The sequence below is a fragment of the Candoia aspera genome, chromosome 4, assembly GCF_035149785.1.
Source record: "Candoia aspera isolate rCanAsp1 chromosome 4, rCanAsp1.hap2, whole genome shotgun sequence".
Lineage (NCBI taxonomy): Eukaryota > Metazoa > Chordata > Lepidosauria > Squamata > Boidae > Candoia > Candoia aspera.
In genome coordinates, this window is record NC_086156.1 from 63,190,660 (window position 1) to 63,207,081 (window position 16,422).

General features: G+C 42.8%; 1 protein-coding gene across 1 annotated transcript in view; it reads left to right on the forward strand.

Annotated features, from left to right (window-relative positions):
• TGFBR1 (transforming growth factor beta receptor 1) overlaps positions 1-16,422 on the forward strand; it is a 62,202-nt gene that overhangs the window by 16,992 nt on the left and 28,788 nt on the right. Inside the window, exons 2-5 of the mRNA XM_063304276.1 lie at positions 5,752-6,003; positions 6,174-6,416; positions 8,642-8,872; positions 9,959-10,126. Of these exons, the coding sequence (XP_063160346.1) occupies positions 5,752-6,003; positions 6,174-6,416; positions 8,642-8,872; positions 9,959-10,126 (894 nt within the window). The remainder of the gene's footprint in view (positions 1-5,751; positions 6,004-6,173; positions 6,417-8,641; positions 8,873-9,958; positions 10,127-16,422) is intronic.

A 16,422-nucleotide genomic window follows, 5' to 3' on the forward strand; every position in this document is an offset into this window, starting at 1 on the left:
CCATGCTTGGTGGACCTGCAAAAAAAGCTAGATTGAAACTCTATTCCCAAGATAGGCACTTACAAGGAGGCAGTCACATAGAACGTTACAAACTCTGTGTGATCTTTGATAGTTAACTGCAAAGGGGTTGTACGCTACAAAATCAGACCCGCTCTTAGTGGCTGTCCATCAATTGTCTCGACTATCATTGTGCTTTCTAGAGCTTGGGTAGGCAACTTTAATTTCTGCACTGTATCTATATCTATGAAATTAGTGGTTGCCCCTGAGTCTACAAGAGCAGAGAGTTCTGCATTCTGCCTGGAATCTAGAGTAACTATGAGAGGAGTAATTAGGTATGCTTGCCTGCTGTTGGCTGTCTGAGCACTCCTTAAATGGTTGAGAGATCCCCTTCAGACTCCCTGGGAGAGGGGCTGGCGAAGTTTCCCTGGTGTGCTGCTTCAAAGCAAGCTGGGTACTTGCTGGCTATGTGCTTCGTTGATTTACAAGTTCTGCATTTCGCTGCTGTGTCAGATGCTTTAGCTTTCATCCGGCATGATTAGCTATGTGCCCCACAGTCCCTGATCCCTTCTTTGCTTCTATCCTGATGACAGAGATCTCTTGGTTGCTCTGATTTGCATGGGTTCTCCCACACTGGATTCCAAGGAGGCTATTGGGCAGGGCGGTATGGGGGAAGACAGGCTGTAGGTTATTTTCCCCTTCCTGTTCCTTCCCTGCCTTAATTCCTCCAATCAGGTATCTGTATTTGGGGTGCCTTGTTCACCAACTCATCTCTCAGCTCTTCGGCCAGCCCGTTCTGAACTGGTCAATCAGGGCTAAGTCATTCCATCCTACATCTCCAGCAAGTAATTTAAAGTCTGAAATATATGATCTTAACTCTCCTCTCCCTGCTTGAGTTTTCAGATCTCTCGACTAGCAGTGGTGTGTTATATGGGATCCCCAAAGTGTCCTCTGAGTTTACACAGTTGTCCTGATAGTTGTCCAGCACAGGATTGTTCCTCTCAATGAACGGTATTGCCTACTTAGCTGCTGCTTCCTTCAGCAAACTTAGCACAAAAGTCACTTTGGTGCAATCAGTGGGAAACTCCACCAGCCTGCCTGCCATAAACATTTCACATTGAGCTGTGAATGTCCTTAATTGATCTTGGTCACCTCCAAACTTCTTCGGCAAGGTCCCATGGGAACACAGGAGCATTGGCTGAGCCACAAGTTGTTGTGCTGCCATGGGTTGAGACAGTTTTGCTCCAGATGTTGTATCATGGCATTCTGCAGACTGGTCATCTGTGCATCTACTTGCTGCTGGTGTTGTGACAACACTGCTGCTAGGCAGATAGTAGGGTCCACTGGGGATCTGAGGTCATTCCTAAAATTCCTCTCTTTGGAAGACAGTATGAGATTTACAAGATTACAAGGTAGACCAGACAGGAAATAAAATCAGATGAACTAATGCTGCTTTATTGTAAAGCTACATTAACAGAATCTTGCAAGTCTGAAAGTACATCTCTCCTCCCATCTCCTTTACAGCCCGAGAAATTAGGGAGGGTCTCTTCTGAGCCTCTTGCCCTGCCCTCATTCCTGCTGTGGGCTAGCTGCCTTATATCTAGCTGTTCTCTTGTTTGCATTTCTTTGACCTGTCTCCAAGGTAATTCCCATATACCTTTACAGGGTGCTTGGCAACTGCCTTGCCCTAATGATGGTTGCAGCATACCATGGTCATGTGATCGCCATTTGCAACTTTCCATGCGGCTTCCCACAAGCAAAGCAAAGAGGAATCTGTCGGAAGGTTGCAAGTTGCTCCCATAGGTCGCTCCAGCCGTTTTTTCTCATGAGGAGCCCCGTAGTGAGTGCTCACCTGCGCTCCTGTAGTGCCTGCTTGCACTGCAGAACCCCCTCCCCACCCACTCGGACTTGTGCTGTGCTGTAGTAGCCCCTCCCTCCCTGCCTGCATGCACTTGTGTGATACCACAGCACCCCCTCCCATGCACACATGTGCTGCAGCACCCCATTCCCTGCCAGCATGCACACACCCCCACCCAGCCTCATTCTTCATTCACTTGCCTGCTTGTGAGCTGCCCAGGACTTGTGACTTCCTGCCAACTTCTTCATTGACTTTGCTTGTGGGAAGCTGGATGGAAGTCCAAGTCACAAGTCGCTTAATGACAGCAATGGGGATTTTCTAGATTGCTGTGGCTAAGTAGTGCAGTCACATGACATTCGCTTTATGACCACATCACTTAGCGATGGAAATTCCAGTCCCAATTACCATAGTTAAGCGAGGACTACCTGTAAGAGCAATTCAGCAGTCAGGTGGGAGAGAGAGAGTCATGGACACTTTAGATTCCTGCTCAGAGCACTGGGTTGAACTTGATGGCTTAAATTTAAAGTTAAGCTCATTGTAACTGCAGAGCCCTTTATGGCTTGGTGCCAGGTTACCCAAAGGACTGCATCACCCTACTGAAATTCATCTGACCATTGTGTTTGTGTTGGGAGAAGCATCTAATCATTCCCCGTTTCTGGGAAGTCAAATTGGGTCAAGGCTCATGCAGTTTTGGTAATGGGACCAGTACTTCAGAATTGTGGCTAAATCAGCTCCTACCCTGGCCACCTTCCAGAAGAAACTGTTCCAGAGAGCATTTGGATTGTGATGTGTAAGGAATTCACAGTGTATCTTTTTGGTTTTTTCCTTTTTATTATATTTGTAAGCCACTGAGAGTCAGGTAGATTGTTGGTAGAATAGCAAACAAATAATAAATGCTCCCTTCCAATTCAAATTCTGTGATATGATAATAGAAGATAGTTTCTTGAGGAATTGTACCTGAAGAAAAGGCAAAAATAGGGAAAGCACCTGGATCAGATGGTTTACCAGTCTTTTATTATAAATATTTTGAAGATGAATTATTACAACCATTGCAAAAAAATGATGAATTCTATTTTACAGACTGGAAAGATATTGGACAGTTGGATAGAGGCTAATATAGCATGAATACTTAAAGAATATCAAGATTTGGCTTCACCAAAAAATTATCGCATAATATCATTATTGAATAATGACTACAAGTTATTTACGATGATTTTAGAGAATGAAAATGGTATTACAGGACTTTATTCATGAAGTTCAATATGGGTTTTTACTCAAAAGTTGAAGATAATACTAGAAATATATTGGATATTTTGGAATACTTAGAACAACATAATAAAAAATGAGCTGCATTGATCTTTCTAGATGCAAAAAAGGACTTTGAAATTTGAACTGGAGTTTCTTGTTTAAAATTTTTGAAGATATGGACTGTGGTGAGAATTTTATTAAATGGGTAAAATGGATTTACACCTCACAGAAGTCATAGAATGGAGAATTAACAAAACCTTGTAATAATGCAGAAAGGGACAAGACAAGGATGCCCCTTGTCACTATTGTTATTCATCTTAGGTCTGGAGATACTGAATAGAGGCATAAAACAAGACAGAAGGATCGCTGGAGTGAGCATTAAAAGGGAAACATATACAGGTAGACCTTGACTAATGACCACAATTGGGATCAGAATCTCTGTCATTGAGAGAACTTGTCATTAAGTGAGATGCCCACGTGACTACTTCACTCAACGACCACAATCTCAGCACTCAGGGTTGTGGTCATTAAGCGATCTCCTGGGTCATTCAGCAGACAGAGCAAAAAGAGCTGCCTGCCAAAGGATTTCCCCTCCCCTCTATGCGGGGAAGGAGGGGAAACCCTTCTGCAGGCTGAAGGAACAATTCATTCCTCCAGCCTGCCAAAGGGTTTCCTCTCCCCTCTGTCCCCCTGCCCCTGCTTGAACCCTTGCCTGCCAGCTTCCTGACTGACTTTCTGGGGAAGCTGGCAGACAAGATTGCAAATGGTGATCGCAGGACACTTCGCAACTGGTTGTAAATGCGAGCCAGTTGCTGAGCGCCCAGAATGTGGTCATGTGATCACAGGTGGATGGTGCAACATTTATGGGCCATAAAGCACCCTTTCCAAGGCTGCTGCTACTTTAGTCATTAAGCGACTGGTCGTTAAGTGAGGACTACCTGTAAATATTAATGGAAAAATTTAAGGATTTTGGTGCATTAGCTGGATTAAAATTAATAATGAGAAAACAAAGATGTTAACAAAAACATGACAATGGAAGAGCAAAAGGAATTGATAGAAAAAATTGGTTTTAAGATTGAGAAAAAAGTGAAACACTTGGGTATTACTATGATTAATATGAATCATAGTATTTCAGAACAATTATGTTAAGGCATGGAATGAATTCAAAAAGATGGGAGAAATTACAATTGTCATTGTTGGGTAGAATTTCTGTGATAAAAATGAATGTATTGCCTAGAATTGGGCTCGGCGTATCAAAAAATCAGAAAACGCCTAACTTGACTCTACTGTTGTGTCACCCCCCCTGAACAACAACAACAAAAAGGTTTGTGCGAAGCCAGCAAAAGCACGCCCCTTCATTCAAAGGCGCCCCTTCATGCCAAGGCATGCTCTTTCACACAAATTGCAAATGCTTCTCCAGGAGCCAGCTTTGTGTGAAGGGGCAATAATAATAGTAATAATAAGGATTATTATTATTATTGCTCCTTCATGCAAAGCAGGTTTCTCCAGGAAGCCACCCTACTGCAGTCCTCATCACCTCCGAGGCCCCTGCTGCCCTGCCCTCTGCCGCCCCAGCTCACCTTGCCATCTTCTTGCTCCCTCTTGCATGAAGCTGTTTCCTGCAGAAGCTGCTTACAATTTGTGCTAAGGGGCATGCCTTGGCGTGAAGGGATATGCTTTTGCTGGCTTCACGCAAAGCCAATTCCTGGAGAAGCCACTTGGAAATTGCAAGCGGCTACTGCAGGAACCAGATTTGCACAAAAGGGAGCAAGAAGATGGCCAGATGAGCTTGGGCAGCAGAGGGCAAGGTAGCAGGGCGCTCAGAGGTGGCAAGGTTGCCTGTGGCTGGGACTGGGCCAGAGTGGCTGTGGCTTCCTGCGGCGTGGCAGTTGTTTTTGGGTGTTGGTGAATGCTGGCGTGTCACCCAAAACGTGGCGGCATGTCACCTTTGACACACATGTCATAGGTTTGACTTCACTGGCCTAGAATGATGTTTTTGTTTCAAACAATACCTACTTTGACAATAGATGTAACATTTAAGCAATGGTAGAAAGATGTATCTAGATTTGTATGGCAAGGGAAAAAACCAAGAGTTAAATATAAAATCCTCAAATATGCAAAGGAATGAGTCCATCCCTTATGGACTTTTTGCTGAAAAAAGAAAAAAATGAACTTGTGATTTATGGGTTTGATGATTAGAGAGGGTAGACTATGGAAAGAAGGAGATTATTTTGTAGCTTGTAACTGCTGTTAAGACCAGAAGCCACTTCTTTATAACTTTTTCTTTTCAAAATTTGTATTGTTTTTATTCTTTTAAAAAATTCTTTAATAAAAATTATATATATAAAAATAATTGAACCCCAAATCTATAGAATTCAATTCACCAATCTTTGAATGATAATAATATACTTCATACTAAAAAAAAGGTATGTGTGGAATGCTATTTTTTTCAACTGACCAGAAGTGTGATAGAAGGAATTTTCATGTGAAAACTTGTTGAGCCATTTTGTCCCTGAGTTAAAGACTGTCAGTAAAATATGGAACTATTCATAAAGTAAATTTGAGTTTAGTGGCTTTCGGGGACACTTTAATGTCATAATTCTAACTATTTAAAACATCACTAATATTAAACATTTTTCTTTAAACAGCTTTGCAGTGTTTTTGTCTTCGCTGTACAAAAGAGAACTTTACATGTACAACAGATGGGCTCTGCATTACTTCAGTAACACGGAATAAAAACAAAATCATACGCAATAGTATGTGTATTGCGGAAATTGATCTGTTTCCCAGAGACAGGCCATTTGTTTGTGCTGTTTCAACAAGTAAAGGAGTAATTACTGTGCCTCATTGCTGCGATAAAGACTTCTGCAATAAAATAGATCTTCCAATTCCAACACCAGGTAATAATCTTTTGTTTTGCCCAAATAGCTGAGGAGATTCCCTGTGGTCAAACATATCTATAAGGTACAATTTAATTGTGTTTCATTTCACACAGTACCAAGTCCTGAGCATAATATTTAACTAATGAGTTGTTGGTTTTCTCTTTTGTGTTCCCTTTTTACATTCTTAGGTCCTGTACCAGGGAAGTTTTCTTCCACTCTAGGACCAGTGGAATTGGCTGCTGTCATTGCTGGGCCTGTTTGTTTTCTCTGCATTTCACTCATGTTGATTCTTTATATCTGCCATAATCGTACAGTCATACACCATCGAGTTCCAAGTGAAGAAGATCCTTCAATGGACCGACCATTTATATCTGAGGGAACTACTTTAAAAGATTTAATTTATGATATGACCACTTCAGGATCAGGATCAGGTAATAGAGTAGTTTTCCCAATATTCTAGTAAGTGATTCTTAAAACGTATTGTTAATAGTGCTATAGACACATAGTAACTTGCTATATATTATGAGGGGAATGTCGTTTTAATTTATTGAGGTTGTGACATTTTAGCTGCAAGCTTTTATTTTTGTTTAAACTGTAGTTTCACTTGTTATACCAATAAGAAAACTGCATTTTGTTCATAGAGGCTTCTACATCTTATAAATAGCATTGTCATATGGAAAAGGAAATCCCTATCTTGATTAACTTTCATAACAGAAATAAAGATTACCCAAAGCTTAAGATTTATGGTATTTCCAAATTCAATGCCCTGTCGTAGATAAAACCGTAACCTAATATATCTTATCTTTAGGATTTATAATATACAGGTAGTCCTCACTTAACAATGGTAATTGGAACCGGAATTTCTGTCTAAGTGATGCGATTGTAAAGTGCAAAGTCACGTGACTGCATCATTTAGTGATGGCAGTCCCAGCAGTCCCCATTGCTGTCGTTAAGTGAGGTTCATGGATCTTTAAGCAAGGACTCCCTTGCAAGTTCCTGCCGACTTCCAACAACCAACGTCATTTGGGAAGCCAGCAGGAAGTTGCAAGTCCCAGGTGGCTCACAAACAGACTGGCAGGCAGGTGTTGCTGCCAGGTGAGGGAGTGCGTGCAGGTGGCTGCAACAGCGTGCACAAGCTCATTTGGTCCAGAGGTAGCTGCTGCCAGGTGGGGCAGGGTGTGTGGGTGGCTGCAGTGGTGCAAGCAATTTTGGGTCGAGGGGTGGCCACTGTCTGATGGGAGACTTACCAGAGTGGCTTGCTACCTTCCCTGCTGGCTTCCTCATTGACTGCTTGTGGGTAGCCGGCAGGGAAGGTTGCAAATGGCGATCACACCACCGCAGGGCCCTGCAACTGTTATAAGTGTGAGCCAGTTACCAAGCACCCAGATTGCGACCATGTGACTGCAGGGGTCATGCGGCAGCCGGAACTTCGAGGGTGGGTCATAAGTGCCACTTGTTCAGCACTGTCACAACCTCGCTAAGCGAGACTGCCTAAAGGACCTTATTAATTTATTAGATTTACATTCCAGTTTTCCTTCATGAATGCAGAGCAGCATACATAGAGCTGCTTCCTCCTAATTTCCGCCACAACAACCCTGACTGGGGCAAGAGGGAATGATTAGCCCACCATCACCCATCAAGGTTCAATGGCTAAGAGGAGATTAGAATCTTGGTCTTCATGGAAGTAGTCCCCAGCTTACATCCATTTGTTCAGCCCTCGCCAGCCCACCCACGCTCCATAGTGCCTGCCTGCAGCACCCTTCACCCCCTGCACTCCATGCCTGGGACTCCTGCCTCTTCCTGCTTAACAATCCAAGTGGTCCGGGGTTACAGCAGCAACCAGGACTGCCAGGATTGCCATTGCTGAGTGATGCAGTCACATAATGTCATGCTTGATGACCACATGGTATAGCAATGGCAGCCCTAGTCCCAATTAGCATTGTAACCCAAGGAGTGCCTGTAGAGTATAAGAGGGAAGGAGTGAAAAACTCAGATGTTCAAAGTTCTGTTACTGTAGCCAATAAAGTATAATTCCAGCCAGACTTGTGGAGTCTGTTTCTTGGCCTGGTCTATCTCGAAGGGCAACCAGGTATCTACAAACCAGATTTGGTTAGACCTTAATTGGAAAACTATTTCAGCTTTAAATAGATTTTGAGAGCCACTGAATTGATTTAGATTCCACATTCAAATGTTAGTGGAAATATGATAGACTCCTTAGAGATAAAGTCTCCCTAGATACAGGGAGTAGGAAGTTACAGTGAATAAAAAATTGTTAACACACTTTTGTGTGTTCATAGCAAGTGCAATAGGATAGGATTGGATGATAAATGCAGACAAAGAACTGCCCAGAAGTATTAACTATTGTTACTGGAAATAAATCAATTTCATAGACTATGATTTGAAGTTGACTTATTTTAACAAAACAGAATTGGTCTCAGACATGACAGATGACCTACCTAACACAGAGGTAGAAGCCTAGATTTGGTTAGATTGGAGTCTCCTTTAATTATTGTCAAAGACAAGCATGGCTGACTAGAATTAGTAGTAGCTAGAGGCTTCAACAGTCTTTTGATAGGAGGAAAAGCCTTGTCGATCAAACAAGGCCTGGATTAATTAATTGGCTCTTTATCACTGATCACAAAACCTTTTTTTTAAGGTTTGCCATTACTTGTTCAAAGAACAATTGCAAGAACAATTGTACTACAAGAAAGTATTGGAAAAGGTCGATTTGGAGAAGTCTGGCGAGGAAAATGGAGAGGAGAAGAAGTTGCAGTAAAAATATTCTCTTCCAGAGAAGAACGCTCATGGTTTCGTGAAGCTGAAATTTATCAAACAGTTATGCTACGTCATGAAAATATTCTTGGGTTTATAGCTGCAGACAACAAAGGTTGTGACATTTAGAAAAACATTTCTGGACTCCTTTGCCTATCTTATAGCTTGTTATTTTATACCCAGCAATGAGAAACATTAATGACATAATGCCTAAGCCTGCTCTGTTTTAAGAAAAAAAAATCTGTTTGAAAAAACCTAATTTTTTAAAAAATATCCTTTTGTTCTTTGGGAAACAAAATTGTAATGGCTTTATGTTCATGTTTGAATCTCTGGTTAAATGCTTACATAAAGTATCTCTTACTCCGCCAAATTGGGTACTCTCCTTTTTTGTCAAATTCAACACCCAGAATTCCTCAGCAAGTATGGCCATTGCAGAGAATTTTAAGAGTTGAAACCCATACTCATCTGAAACTTGCTAAGGCTGGGAATTATTGAACTCTTACCTGGAATAAATTTCCCTAGATTTGCTTCAAAGGTCAACTAAGTAACAGCACCTGCCAACCTAAATACTTGAATGGAGGACCACCAGGAGATACTAGGAATGTAAACTAGACTAGGAAGTAAGAAAACATCCTGGAAGGCAGTAGCAAGCTACCTCCCAATTGTTGCCAATGGATATGTCCATTAAGTTACCAGGAGTTAACTTCAATTTGAAAACATTTTTTACCTTTAAGTGAGTGTAATTTTATAGATTCATATCCAAAAAGAATTAAAATAAATTGCTTGCAATGAGAAATTGTGGTTGTACAAATGGCCTATAGTTGCAGAGACTTAACAAATATTTGTATCTGGATTTTAGACATTTTCTTCGTCTTGGATTTTTTTAAAAGCATGGTATTTATTACATTCTTTGCAGTGCTGTGAACATGGGTTAGTTAAATCTGCATGACTTCATTAGGATTTAAACAACTGGTGTGTGCAAGTTTGTAGTCACTATTTTTGATTCAAGTAGAAACACTTTTCTTTGTTTTAAGATCTTACTGTTATATATAACACACACACACATATGTATATATACATACACAAACTGTTATATAGTTAATATTCTTCATGGGATCAAAATAATTTGTGCATTTTCATGTGTGTTTTATTTGTTTGGTTCGTTTAATTTTAATCGTTACTTTTTTCTTTTGATTTGCAGACAATGGTACATGGACACAACTCTGGCTAGTGTCAGATTATCATGAACATGGTTCTCTTTTTGATTATCTGAACAGGTATACTGTTACTGTAGAAGGAATGATAAAACTGGCATTGTCAACTGCCAGTGGACTTGCACATCTTCACATGGAGATTGTTGGCACTCAAGGTAACTTAACTTGAGCTTATAGTCTTAATCATATGGCCCAGTGCTTGTTTCAGTTGTTAACATATCTTCTCTCAGTAATATACATTTAAAAACTATTTTAATCATCTCCACTGCAGTTTAATTTGATATAACTTTTAATCTACTTGATTTATGTTTAGATTTTAAAAAAGTGATTACATGGATAATACTTTTGGAATATCCACTAATTAAGTGCTCTCCTAGCCCCTTTAGCGAATGGGGTGTCAGGGAGGTTTTGTATCCTATATGCCAGGGTTGCGGCTATTAGGGGCCCTCCAATGTGAGTGTGGAATACCTACCTCTTGAGTGAGAGACAAGGAGTGGTGGAGTAGTGGATGAAGTTCCCTCTGCTAGCCAGTGAGAGGGGCTGAACAGGGGGCAGAGTGGATGGGGGGATGATGGTTGGACTCTTAACAGCGTCGAGAGCTGGTGTGCTGGAGGACCCGCCGTACCCCTGTGGTTGACTGTTCTTGGCGAGATTGTATGAATGGATGGAGGGCCCCTTAAGCGATTCTAGGGACCCAGGATTGGGAATTGGATCTGTTGGCTTGGGGGGTTCCGGGGCAGGCCATGTGAACGAGGTGGTGATAGGCTGGGGACATTATGGAGGGAGCCAGAGGGCAGGCCACCTTTGGGGAAGACGCCCCCAGTGTTTGTTACTGGTGGCCCTTTGTGCTCCAGGCCCTGGACAGCAGACTCATGGAGGCCCTGGCCTTCAGCTGTTATTCCTCAACCCCAGGTTAACAAAGCCCCCCTCATATGCGTTTGAAGACGGGGCAGACCTGGCGTGTATTACTGAGACCTGGCTGGGCCTGGAGGAGGAGTGGCTTTGTTGGAGATGTGCCCGGCTGGGTTTCGGGTGTGGCACCAGCCGAGATGCCAGGGCTGGAGAGGAAGGGTGGCTGTTATCATCCGAGAGTCTCTAGTGGCCTTCAGGGGCACTGCTCCACAAGTAGCTGAATGTCAGACCCTGATTTTCAAGTTGAGTTCCCAAGAACAGTTGGGAGTGTTGCTATTGTACCACCCTCCCTGCTGTGTGGCAGCCTCCCTGCCTGAGCTGCTTGAGGCCATCTCAGGATTAGTGTTAGAGTTCCCAGGCTTACGGTTCTGGGGGACTTCAACCTGACATCCCTGGGGTGTGCCTTGGAGATGACTTGGGAGTTCATGGCCACCATGGAGGCCATGGGCCTGTCTCAGATTATTCGGGACCCAACTCGAGACAGTGGCTTCACCCTGGACTTGTTTTTTTTGTTGGAGCAGTGGCAATGTGATCTGAGGGGAGAGTTATAGCTGTTCCCCTTGTCATGGTCAGATCACTCCCTGGTGGCCTTGAGATTCTCCTATGCTACCCCCCTCCACAGGGAGGCAGTACCCATTCAATTGGTCAGCCTCTGGTGACTGATGGACCTGACAGGGTTTCAGAGGGAGCTGGGGTTATACCCGAGGACCTTTTGCACGGTCCAGCGGAGACCCTGGCTGCTGCCTGGAATAGGGAGGCGGCCGGGGCCTTGGACAGGATCGCACTTGTGTGACCTCTCTTGTTCCATCGAACCCAGCACTCCCCATGGTTCACAGAGGAGTTGAGGGATTCTGAAGAGGATTAAGAGAAGTCTAGAGCGCTGCTGGAGGAAGACAAAGACAGAGTCTGACTGAACACAAGCTAGAATCTCTATTAAGGCCTGCCTTGTGGCGGTAAGAGCTGTGAAACGTCAATATTTCTCCACTCATTGCATCTCCAGAATGCCGCCCAGCGACCCTGTTTAAGGTCACTTGATCCCTTCTGGGGAAGAGGGGCCTGGTGACCTATCTTCAGGACCGTGCTGCTGAGTTTTCTGAGCATCTGCAGGATAAAATCGCTTGGATCAATTCTAAGTTGGACTCCAAGCGTGAGGCAGGGTCTGTGGAGATGCTGAGGGAACGGATTTACCTTGTTATCTGGGAGCAGTTTGACCCTGTTGGACCCGAGGAAGTGGACAGGATCCTCCAGACTGTAAGCACCACCACCTGCCAACTGGATCCATGCCCCTCCTGGCTAGTGAAAGCAGTGCGGGAGGTGACATGCAGTTGGGTCCAAGCAATGGTAAATGCATCTTTGAGAGGGGGGGTGTTTCTGACAGCCTTTAAGGAGGTGCTGGTTCACCCCTTCCTCAAAAAACCATCGCTGGACCCTATTATTTTGGACAATTTTCATCCAGTCTCCCACCTCACCTTTTTGGGGAAGGTGGTTGAGAAAGTGGCGGCGTTGCAGCTCCAACAGATCATCTGGACCCCTTCCAGTCAGATTTCAGGCCCGGATATGGAACGGAAATGGCATTGGTCACTCTTACGGATGATCTCTGGCAGGAGCGGGATGGAGGCACTGCATCCATCCTGGCTCTTCTTGACCTCTCAGCAGCTTTTGATAACATTGACCATGGTATCCTTTTGCGTCAGCTCAGGGAGTTGGAGGTGGGTGGTGTAGTTCTACGCTGGTTCACCTCCTTCCTCCAGGGCCGGTCCCAATTGCTGGTAATAGGGAGTGAGAGATCTGACCCATGGCCCCTCCTTTGTGGGGTGCCACAGGGCTCAGTACTCTCTCAGCTCCTTTTCAACATCTACATGAAACCGCTGGGCAAGATCATCCGTCATCACGGGATGAGGTATCATCAATATGCTGATGATATTCAATTATACATCTCCATCCCGGGTGAAGTAAGTGATGCTGTGACCGTCCTGTCTTGGTGCCTGGGGGCTGTGGGAGTATGGATGGGGAACAAAAAGCTTCAGTTGAAGCCTGGTAAGACGGAGTGGCTGTGGGTAGGGGGCTCCTTGGTATCTGGAAATTTAACATCTTTGGTTCCGAATGGGGTCGCACTGCCCCAGATAGACCCGGTGCGTAATCTGGGGGTTCCTCTGGATTCACGACTCCTGCTCGAAGAGCAGTTGGCAGTCGTGGCCAGGAGGGCCTTTGCACAGCTTCGTGTTGTGCACCCGTTCTGCCCTTTCCTGGACCGGGAGGCCCTTCGCACAGTCACTCATGCCCTGGTTATCTCCCATATAGACTACTGCAATGCACTCTATATGGGGCTACCCTTGAAGAGTATCCAGAAGCTACAGCTGTTCCAAAATGCAGCTGTGCGGGCAATTCTTGGTACCCCTAGATTGGCACGTGTTATACCTCTGCTTTGCGAGCTGCATTGGGTACCAGTTTGCTTCTGGGTCCAATTCCAGGTGTTGGTTATCACCTTTAAAGCCCTTCATAGCATGAGTCCAGGTTACCTGAGGGACCGTCTCATCCCCATTGCATCAACCCGTCCCACCCGATCATGCAGAGAGGGCATGACCCCATCTGTAAGAGAATTCCATCTGGTGGGGTCCAAGAAGCGGGCCTTCTCTGCAGTGGTGCCTGCCCTCTGGAACACTCTTCCTCCAGAGATAAGACATATTCCATCTCTTGCGGCCTTCCGAAAACAACTGAAGATTTGGTTTTGCCACCTCGCCTGGGGCAGGAAGGGAAGTAATAACACCTGGAGATGGTTAGTGCCTTAAATGGCCCATTTAGATACATGTGAATGATATTCCAACTGCTACTGTCATCTGGATTTTATATTTTATTTATGTTTATGTCATATTTATATTTATTAAAGTAGCTTAATGTTTTTATCTTTGTTGTAAACCGCCCAGAGTCTCCCCTTTGGGGGGAGATGCGTGATGGCTAAATTCAATAAATAAATAAGTAAGTAAGGTTTTCAGTGGGAAACCTCTCTTCTGTCTATATGGTTACCAAAGCTTCTCTACCTCTTACCATAGTTCTTCCCCCTGAACCCACAGTAGCAACATTTTAAGGAGTGGTCCTTCTGAGATTTCTCATTCTTTTTTGTACCTTCTGTTTTAATCATCTGCTCATTTTAGAGCAGTTTTTCTATATATTTCACCCCTTTTTCCTTTCTCTCTCAGGATGCCAGTCCATTGTATCTGTCTTTTGGCCTATGACTACAACATATTTTTTCCATGAGTGCTCTACTACTTCCACCAATAAATGGACTTTCACAGTGCTGTAAAAAGGCATTGCTTTGCGATAAACTCCATTGAATTTTCCCTTGGGAGCTTCTCCATATTCTGATTTGGCATCTTATTTTTAAACTTATTTTTATTCCCTATTGGTTACAGGTGAGCTAGCAAGTTATACTGGAGACACACACTGAGAGATCAGGAGAGAATCCAGATTTTCATTTAGCTCTTCCCTGACAGATAGTGAAAGATCTAACAGCTGTTGTTTTTCAAGTTCTGTTTGAAAGTCCCATTCAAGTGATTCAAGAGCTACAAATCTGTTAGATGTGGGAGGAAAATTTGTTTTCCTTATAGATTCCTTTTGTATAAAATGTTCTTCTCTCTTTGGCTGTTTAGCAGAGTTTGGTGAAGAAGGAGAGTCCGGGCTGATGCCATGTTACTTGCTTCTTTTTCTCATATTGTTCAAATCCACTCAGAATCTTTTGCTTGCACCTTTTGCCTCTACATTCATCTCACTTGAAAAAGTTATGATTAAATTTTTAAAAAGTCTAATAAGTGGAATAAAAATCTAATAAATCTACTATAACCTAGTATACTTATTTTAACTAAAAATTTATTAGCCCATTATATCACTGCAGCTTGCAAGGTTTTCCAAGCTAAGGTGGTCTCTCAGCTTCTTTATTGCTCCCAAATTTGCTCTTTTGCAAAGCTTAACATTGTTGGAACTATTCAAAAAAAAGTTTGAGACATACTGATGGTTCCAGAAAGTATCCAAAATGCCATCTTATGTGTAGAAGCAGACATAATCTCATTGGATGCTATAATATGTTTTTTCTTAAAATTTTCTTAACTTTTGGTTAAGGTTAATCCTACGTCCTATAGGTTTGGCCCCATTAGTTACTTAGAGATCATTTTAAATCATCGTGGCTTTAAAAAACCCTAGATAAAGTTCATTTACTGGGCTTTTCTATAAATTTGAGCTCATTAGGTTTTGATAATGCTAGAACTGCCCGCAAACAACAAATTTGGGATGTAGATCTCCAAACAAATTCAAACAGGGTGTCACACCCCAATATTTATCATATTCTTCCAAAAGGGTTTGCACCAGTCTCCTATTTATCATCCATTATGAACCTGAAATTTCATAAGGCCTTCCCTTTAGCCAGGCTGGATGCATTGCACTCAGCAGTCCTTTTTGGCAGTTTTAAGGGTACTCCTATGTATCTTCAGTTATGTCCATGTGGTGATGGCTCAATAGAAACTCTAAACCACATACTACTATGCTGCACACTCTATAAGGACTTCATTTACCCAATCTTGAAAAAATTTCTAGGTTGGGAGTGTGATTTCTATTTAATGTTACTTCTTTCAGACAAGGACTCAGAAATATCTTCCCAAGTCTCCCAGTTCTGAGCTACCATCTGTACAATACACTGCACGATAAATTAAGTTCTTATGCTATTTTTATTCTGTTCTATTATATCTGTTCTTAATTATTTTTTAGATCCTATTATACTTAATGTTTTTCTGATACACACACAGAGAGAAGTAGGTAACAATTCTACTATTAGATATTTTATTGTATTTGGCCTTAGGGCTGTGATAAACTGATTTGATTGACATTCACAGTGTCTCTGTCAAAAATCACACCCAACCAATGGTTGAGGACAGTTTTTCAAGTAGTTCACACTGATTCTTCTTTACTTGTTGAAGTTACTATACCTTAAGTGTTTCTACAAATTACTGAATCTTGAATAGTTATAAGAAAGCAGTTCTTGCACTGAATTTTGTAAAAGTGAAGGCTTCTCACAGAAAGTGATGCTTTAGACTTCTAAGGAAATTTAAAGCTTGAGTCCTTTAGGAAACATTTCTGTTCTACCAGTGCCTGAGGATTACAGGTAGTCCTCACTTAGCAACCACAGTTGGGACCGGCAACTCTGTTGCCAAGTGCCACGGTCACTAAGTGGAAAATGGACTTACGATGTCACTTCCCATTTGGTCATTATGCAAGTCACTGCAGTTGTTAAGCAAGACATCACATGACCAGAACTTGCGATTTTACTTCCACGTTCTCCATTAATTCTGTCAGAAGCTGGTTGTAAAGCATGGAAATGGCGATCACGTGACCATGGGACACTGTGATGGCCATAAATGAGAGGATTGGTCACAAAGCTGTTTTTTTAGCACCGTCATAACTTTGAATGGTTGCAAAATGAGGGATTTGGTAACTGAGGACTACCTGTATGGCTATTCAACTTAACCAGACTTGTATGGCACAGCATCAGTAA